Source organism: Amphibalanus amphitrite, unplaced genomic scaffold (assembly GCF_019059575.1).
Source record: "Amphibalanus amphitrite isolate SeventyFive unplaced genomic scaffold, NRLGWU_Aamphi_draft 000752F_arrow, whole genome shotgun sequence".
Lineage (NCBI taxonomy): Eukaryota > Metazoa > Arthropoda > Thecostraca > Balanomorpha > Balanidae > Amphibalanus > Amphibalanus amphitrite.
In genome coordinates, this window is record NW_024882246.1 from 262,182 (window position 1) to 270,507 (window position 8,326).

An 8,326-nucleotide genomic window follows, 5' to 3' on the forward strand; every position below is an offset into this window, starting at 1 on the left:
CAAAGCCTCGCCGCGGGTGGCTGTATTGTCGGATAAGAACGCATTCCTGGGATAAGGACGCATTCCTGGCGTATTTTCTTTTAAAATTGCCGATAACTACGAATGGAGGCCGAAATCGGCCGTAAGGAGGTAGACAGACTGGTTTTCGGACACGGGCTACAAGATGGCTATCTCAGTTTCAATCCCCATGTTAAAGGTGGCCCTTTTCCTTTAAACGATTCGGCCCTCGGGAAATTCGCACCCACATCTGCTGACAGATGACAATGGTCACATCGAGCTTACGTTCACAAACAGTGGAATGCTTATTCAGCGCCGCAGAATATCAGGAATGCGGTAACACTTCGCACTAAGTAAAGCGCACTTGACTTAACGGAACTGCTTCCAAATGGTGACGACGTCATTTGCAATTCTGTGCAAAACTGGGCATCCGTTTACCAGTAGGTTCAGTAACTATCTAAACATTGCATCTATTATATGATCCTGTCCTGATAATGTTATATCTACTGTATGTAAGTGTGAGTGTGTATCAGCTCTGCCGGCGGTGTTCCTACAGTTCCCGATCGTACTCCCGCGTCACCGTTACTTCGCCACCCGTGTCGCCGTCGCCTTGGATCCCCGGGTAGCTCTCCCTGGAGCCGCCTAGATCCCAACACGTCCGTGTGGAGGCAAGGTAACTACGGCTGCAGCTGACCCGTGAGCTGCACCACCACTCTCCCCAGCACCCTCCCCACTCCTCACCGTCACACACAGGGCGGTTCGCGCGGCGCGGGATGTATTGGACAATGAATCAGTGTTCGACACCGTGCGCAGCCGCCGCCTTACGCTGCTGCACCAGCACCTGACCGAGCTCCTCGCGCTTCCTCTTGCCGCGCACGTGGCCGCCCAGCTTCTTCTTGAGGAACTTGAGCGCGCGCTTGTCGCGCGAGATCCTGAGCAGCTCCATGGCGCGCTTTTCGTAGGGCGCGAAGCCGACCACCTCGCGCACCAGGTCGCGCACGAACTTGTTGTGCTTGGTGTTCACCTGCAGAGAAACAAATCCACTTGTTAGGGGAGAGCAATGCTATGCAGCAGACATGGCGAGGGAAACTGCTGGACCGATAAATCACAAAACGGATCAAGTTGATGCATTTGCCATGGAGTGGTGCGTGGAGTACCTCTGCTATCATTGTGGGCTCGGACAGGGTCAGACTCTGTCAGCTTGTAGCTTTGATGTCGTCAGGTCGGCCAACGGGGATGGTATCCACTGGGTAGACCAATTACCTATTAGAGGTTCCCTGCTCCTGCCACCCTGCACAGTATTCACTCAGCCACTGGCAAGGGAATTTTAGAAGTGTATGCTCGCACTGAATCCTGCTGAAAATTGAAATCATTATGCATCCCACCTGCTACAGGTACTACCCTGTAGCATTGATTTGACCAATGCTACACTGATTTGACGGTCATTGATTATGACCGTCCTGCGTCATAATCAATGATAGAGTGGAATAATGTACGAGAACCTCATTCTACCTTTTGCATGCATTTTCAGATGGCTTTAAAAGACTGCCTGTTGACCTTTTCTGCCATTAACATTTACAGTCAACTAAGTTGACTTTTTGATGATTTTTTGGCCATATGTTTTTACTCTAATCTTGCCTTACATTTCCATTACATTCTTATCTAGTAATGATTTTTTGGCCATATGTTTTTACTCTAATCTTGCCTTACATTTCCATTACATTCTTATCTAGTAATATCATTGCATTGTCAAGCAGCAAAATTAGCCACAAAGTCCTAAACCAGGCACACAATTGTTTTTGACCTTGTGATTGTGAATGTGAACGATCAAACTAGTGTAACATCCTGTAGCACAGTTTACAGATTGTTGGACTCTGATGGTCAGATCTTGAGTTTGAGTCGCTCAAGTGCTTGCTATATGAAAGTGACAGGGATGGTTTTGATCAATTGTGCTCAAATTTGGTATATAGTTATGCAGGGAGTGGAAAGTAGGGTGCCATGCAAATGTCAGATACGACCAAGTTTACATATACACACGAGCACGGTGACCCTCCAAGATCTCAAGAACAGGGCCAATTGCACTCAAATTTGGCACACTTCTATAGATCGGTTAGTAGTGCCATGCACAAGTCAGTTGGAGGCACCCCCTTCCAGTCCCACTAGCTCCTCACATGCAGCCCAGGAGTCACTCCCTCACTCAGTTGTTGAACCCTAAAGGTGTCTACTAGTAAAATGGGTATCAAATCTTATCAAGAAAACCTGTTAAAGAAACAAAATAATAAGCATATTATAGGTTACCTCTCACAGGCTAGTATAGCTTTATGAAAAAAGCAATAGCATCAAGAACTACAAGCAAACTAAGCACAAACTCTTAACTAAGCACAAACTCATTACAGGATGACACGTCCTAGTGCAGAGCCAAGAACAATGGGATGTGGACGTTGATACTTACACCCTTGGTAGAGGCAGGCCTGGGCTTTAGTGTCTTCTTGGTCACTGGGAATCCCTTCTTCAGACCAACAGCAATGCTGTAGGGAGCCACCTGGGCCTTGGGCTTCTTACGGCTCCCAATCTTCTCTGCCTTAGTCTTCTTGGCCATTTTGTCTGAAATAGGAAAAAAACATGATCAATGGCAGAACTTCTACACATGAATGGCTGGAGAAATCAATGAAGCTTGTAACCTGCTCTTGTTAATATAATTGCAAACATGAAAAACTGTTCCTGCGGGATAGCACTTCTAGTCATCTTTTTACCTTTCTGAAAGGAGAAAAATATTAACACCCTTCTATTATTAAAAGTCCAAAAAAATAATTGTGCAGCTTTAAAAGAAAACTGGGAATCTGCGCAGTCATGCAAATCATCCGTTACAAAGAGCAGCATGAATGTTGGCAATCAGGCATAACTCTTACGTCCAAACTTCAGTTTAGAGCAGCAGCCAAGGCACATATACAGCATAATTTGCAATAGCATCCCAGTTTTGCAGCTAAGCAGCTCAAAAAGTGAGGCTTGGAATATCCTATTTTTAGAAATGCACAACATCTAGGATTTAAAGACAAAGGAACATCCCTCTATCCACTTTGAAGCAGCAAAACTCCCAGGTCCTTACACTAATAGCTGCTTTGTTTTTGTTGTACATAAATATGGCAGATGGAGACAATCAAATTTTTTTTATCAAATTCCTGGTAATTTGGCTATTGAATGTAAGATTATAAAGGTAAACCTAGCTGAATAAAACCATTGGCTGATGGGATAATGGTTGCTTTGAAAACTAATTGGCAAACATAATAAATACAAAAACGTGTTCACCTATTTTGTGACCCAGAATTTTGGAGTGTTAAAAATGACTTGTTAAAAGCCTAAATGCTACCTTAACACCACTCAAAACAAGGAGAAAAATCCACGCAATCGTTTGACACAGACGCGCCATTAATGTGTCATCTGGCTTGTTGTCAAAATAAGTCAAAATCGAAGGCTGATCGCCAGAGTGCATTCGTGTAAATCGACATGAAATACTTTCTTTCATTTAATCATATGAATATCACACACCGTTTCTTCGATGTAATCGAATAAAACTTACCAAACTTCAGCCTCCTGTTTACGCAGGAAACCGAGATTGTTAAAGGACGTTGCCATGTGCTGAAACCCAAAGTATTATTTTATCAACTTTATTGACACTTTTGCGAGTTTAACCATTTGAATAATTCTTAAGAATGATTCAAAATGGTGAAATGAAGTGAATCATAAAAAAGAGGATAAATTATATTGAGAAACCACCATGAAAACACGAATCAAAATTAGCAGAAAATAAAGGAATATGGTAGCAATATTGCAGTAATTTTTTTTTAGTAAATATGGCGCAGCTAGGACATTCAACAAAATGTAAACAAAAATGATTACATAAGGAAAATACAGATTGAGATAGGACGATCACAAAGCAGGGCGTTATAACAGAATTCTGAATAACTGAATTCAAGGCGTTATAACAGTGTTTTTATATAGTTACCTTGACTTAACTTTGAAGAGGCTCCGATATTGGTATGAATGACTTCTTTGAATATCCATTGATATTATCTGTCTATGTCATTGGTATTTCATTACAATTATCAAATTAATTCATTTTTTTTGAAATGCATTTGCATGTTGATACCTTACCTTACCTTAATTTGATCGGAATTTAGAGGCTACTATGCCTGTAGGGAACCGTTCTCATCGAGCTCGTAACATGTGGGACTTGTCTAACTCCTGTCAGGTATCAGATACCTGATGTTTGCCCAATGGGCGTCCAGTCTTGATTTGAACTGTTCGACAGAGACCAGTCGGTGACACTACAGGGAAATAAGCTAAAATTAGAGCGCTCTATTTATTGCTCCCGCTACTTCACCGTCTCCCATAGGGTCCTGTGTTGAGCTGGTGTCTAGGCTCTAAAAATGACGCCGATTTTTGCACCCTTCTCACGAAAACCGCTCGGACCGCCTGGAAACTAATTGTTCCGCTCTAAAAATTTCATGATCGACGGGAAAATGAACGAGGAAAAGATTGGTCCTGAAATAATTCTGAACTCCCTGTAGAACATATCGAAATATGGCTGCAAACTAGGAGCATGTCAAAATCGACAAAACAATACAAATAAATTTCCCGGGATTTTTTTATTTTCCATGCATCTGTGTATGAAATCAGTCGGTTTTTCGGAAAGATCGTCTTCTTTTTAATAAATAATTCCATAATTGCAATCGAGAAAAAAAAAACATTTCTGCTGTGACAGCAGTTTTGGCATTGTGCCAGTAGTGTGGCGTGCGCGGTGCTGCGTGGTCGTCGGGACGGAGTTGTGAGTATTTTCGGTGTTTTAAATGGTTGATGGCCATTTGAACCAGCTTTATATTATTTCCTACCAATTTTTGCATCAAATTTTTGCTTTGAATGACCATTGAAACCCCTTATCTCTTCATGAAACACGATCATATTCATCGTCGACGAAAATGGCGCGGGACTCCATGTGCGTTTCGATCGAAATAAATCGTAAATTAAATAATATTCGTTGATAAGTATCATATTCTAGTGACACGTTTTCATAGAATAAGGCATAAACTTTGCAAGGAAGTCAACATTGGATAATTGGATTCTTATTTTGCTCACATATCCTTGTAGTAGTCAAATGGCTCAATTGTTAGATAAATGTAAGTATATGTTTTGGCTTGATGTTTGCTGTGAAACCACCCAGCCACTTGCTAGTTGAGTGGTTTTCTGATAATAACCTGATAATCATTTCTCCTTTTCCTTAAAGAAACTAAAATTCTTTTCAAAGTAACCCATTTTTAGGAAAGGCGGCTTGCTCATTGACATTTCATGTTCTTGTTTTGTTATTGCTGGCAGTATTTTGATACAATAATGCAATATGAATTGTGTTTTGTAATAATAAAACCTAAGACAAACTTAGTCAATGCGTCAATCAAACACCCAACAGAAAGATTGTGAGTCCTTGTGACGTGAAGTAGAATATTCTATGAATGTGTTTTATAGAATATGCCAAATTCTAAATTAATTTATTATTTGATACTGATAGCTGAGCATGTGAATTATGCCACAATATAATTTCATTTTCTGGTATTGAAATAGCCGGCAGTATTTTACTTCAACAAATGTAATATACATGGAATACATGTTGTTATGTTATGTTAAAAGTTTAATAACAGCCAACAGAAGGGGCTGTTTCAGCAGATAATGTTTGTACCTTATGCATTACCTTTCTTTTCTGCAGGACCATGCTTCCGCTGGGTGGTCGACATTTGCCTCCTGAAGAAGTTGAGCAACATGAAGACCACCAGATGAGGTGTCTGCAGTTCATGTGGAACTCTGCAGACTACAAGTGTTATGCCAACCACAACCAAAGTGCTGTGATCATGGAGGCATGAACCTCATAACAACACTTCAGATTTGCAGTTGTACCAAAGTGTGATTCAAACCACCTGTGGCATCTCACTCAATGCGTGAACAGTGTGATCATTGTGCAATGTGCAGTGTTCAGCTGCAACTAAGACATATTTTATTAGTGACTTGTTTTGCAATTAGCCACCAAAAGCATTTTTTGGGCTGGCTGCTGTAATATGTTGTGCACTGCGCAATATTGGTAGTGTTTTGTCACTTGTCAAGTTGTCAGTTGTGCATGTTGCATGTTTCTCTGCCCTCGGCCCTCATTATCAGCTAAGTGGTGAATTGACATCACTCAGTCTCCCCAGATCTCCATTGACTGTCTGTCAACCACCTAACTTGAGATGGTATTTATTTGCTAATAGTGTCAGAAAGGAAGTGATTGTAGACATTTTTTAGGAATATGAGCTCCGTTTCATGCGTGTTCCAGTGGTCATTTTGTCACATGTCCCATAGTGTAATAAATGGAAACTGTTGTTCCCTTTTGAACAGGGATGCGGAGCCGTGGAAATTTCAGACGGCTCCGGCTCCGGCTCCGGCTCCGGAGAAAAAAATCGGCTCCGGCTCCGGCTCCGGCTCCGGGTGAAATGTTATGGCGGCTCCGGCTCCGGCTCCGGCTCCGAGTAAAATGGTCCGGCTCCGGCGGCTCCGGCTCCGGCGGCTCCGGCTCCGACTCAGTACATCCCCTATGCAATCAATTAAATACGGGTGGAAGAAAAATTGGATTGGTTATACGCGTTACTCTTTGCCATGACCGGCTCATGACCGTGTCCCCGCGCAAACGCACCTCGGAGAGAACTGGCAGAACAAAGGACTAGGAAGCGATGGCATTGGAAACGCAGTCGCCGCGAATCGGAGTTCACTGAACCATCGTAAGCTGACACCCGTCTCGGCAGAGACGGTGCTGGGAGTCGCAGTCCACTGCACTGGCTTGAAAACAATGGCCGTCACCTGATGACCGGTCCTCATGTTCTGGGGATGCAGTAGACGTGGGGGGGGGGGGGGGGAGGAGCAGACAGGAAGTTGATTGCGTACTGTGGGATACTGGGGATATTCGGCTTTTTTCATTCACTTGATGGCCCATGACGTAAGTACATACCATATGTTTCACTGCCTTGTACTGTCAAACCGAACTAGGTCAATTATTTTTTTCCTCTTCAAAAAATAAAAAGGAGCCGGAGTCGCCCCCTTTTTTGGCGGCTCCGGCTCCGGCTCCGGCTCCGGTCTAGATTGTTTCACGGCTCCGGCTCCGGCTCCGGCTCTGGGCAAAATATGCCGGCTCCGGCGGCTCCGGCTCCGACTCCGGCTCCGGCTCCGCATCCCTGCTTTTGAAGGTACTCGCGGATGCAGAAAGCGTTGGGCCTAATTAATTAGAAATCTAATTAGAAAGCGTTGGGCGCACCCTCCTATCAGCGACGCACGAAATCGACAAATATCATCCTTCTTAGAACAGGAGGAAACGAAAACTTGTGAACATAGCTGTACCTACAACAGTGCATAAGGAATTGAAATTCTGGGAGTTTTTGAAATTCGGAGAAACTCAAGTTGTCGACAAGTATGCCCCCTTGTACGTCAAAGACCGCTTAAAAAACAAACGTCTACAAATGAAGGCAGTATTCGTATGTTCGTTGTAATTGCAGCAGCCTAGCAACATGCATTGCGGTCCGATGGCGAATTACACTCGTGCTCAAAAACTATGCCGGTAACTGCCAATGCACTTAGGTCATAGGTGAGGAGAGGAAGGGTTATGTCAAATGTCAACATCATAGAAATGGCTTCATCTATTGAGCTGTGCCTATTGTACATAATTCAACCAATCTATGCATTTCGTTTCTTGCAATCTACTCATGCTTTCACTCCAGCTTCAGAGTAATCATCCCATATTGTGCGTCTTAAGATATTGATTTCTATGGCGGTTTGCAATTGCTAGCCACGTCTTACCTCAGTTTGGTGGCCCCGCATCGGCCCACTCGGCCTTGACTCGGCCGCTCTAAAATTGACTTGCGGAGGAGGATGTTGGCTTTTATTTTAGCTTCTCCGCTGACTGCGGGGAGCGCCGTCGCCGAGGTAGGAGCAATAATTAGCTTATGTTTGGGACTAATTTCCACGCTTAATTAACATTTTAATGTTATTTTAATTAATTCATTTTAATCTTTGACGCGTTCTCTTTCTATTGATACCATCCACCGGTCTGAGAATTACTGCCTTGCTGCGTAAGGGCCTATAAAAGATCACGTTTTTAGGGGTATCTCTTCAACATGGGGCAGGAGCAATAAATAGAGCGCTCTAATTTTAGCTTATTTCCCTGGTATGTCACCAACTGAGACAGCTCCGACGACCGACGAGGGCAAGCTATTCCAATCGTTGACAACCCTCACACTGAACGACTGCCTTCTTGGTCGGC

At 43.4% G+C, this 8,326-nt stretch overlaps 1 protein-coding gene across 2 annotated transcripts; it reads right to left on the bottom strand.

Moving 5' to 3' along the window:
* Positions 1–755: 755 nt before the first annotated feature.
* Positions 756–3,724, bottom strand: LOC122365635 (60S ribosomal protein L36-like). 2 transcript variants are annotated; one of them, XM_043337019.1, is made up of 3 exons: positions 3,575–3,724; positions 2,450–2,601; positions 756–1,021 (listed from the first exon to the last, which is right to left on the bottom strand). In XM_043337019.1, the coding sequence occupies exons 2-3, from the start codon at positions 2,594–2,596 to the stop codon at positions 788–790; spliced, it is 381 nt and encodes a 126-aa protein (XP_043192954.1). In that variant the 5' UTR covers positions 2,597–2,601; positions 3,575–3,724; the 3' UTR covers positions 756–787. The 2 variants fall into 2 exon arrangements, with proteins under 2 accessions (XP_043192954.1, XP_043192955.1); XM_043337020.1 differs by lacking the exon at positions 3,575–3,724 and adding an exon at positions 3,544–3,572.
* Between the last annotated feature and the right edge of the window lie 4,602 nt (positions 3,725–8,326).

Excerpts from the sequence above, each read along its gene's own strand:
- LOC122365635 (XM_043337019.1), bottom strand. The coding sequence starts at position 2,596 with ATGGCCAAGAAGACTAAGGCAGAGAAGATTGGGAGCCGTAAGAAGCCC. Across the intron at positions 1,022-2,449 it reads GGCCTGCCTCTACCAAGGGT|GTGAACACCAAGCACAACAA; the intron begins GTAAGTATCAAC and ends GTTTCTCTGCAG.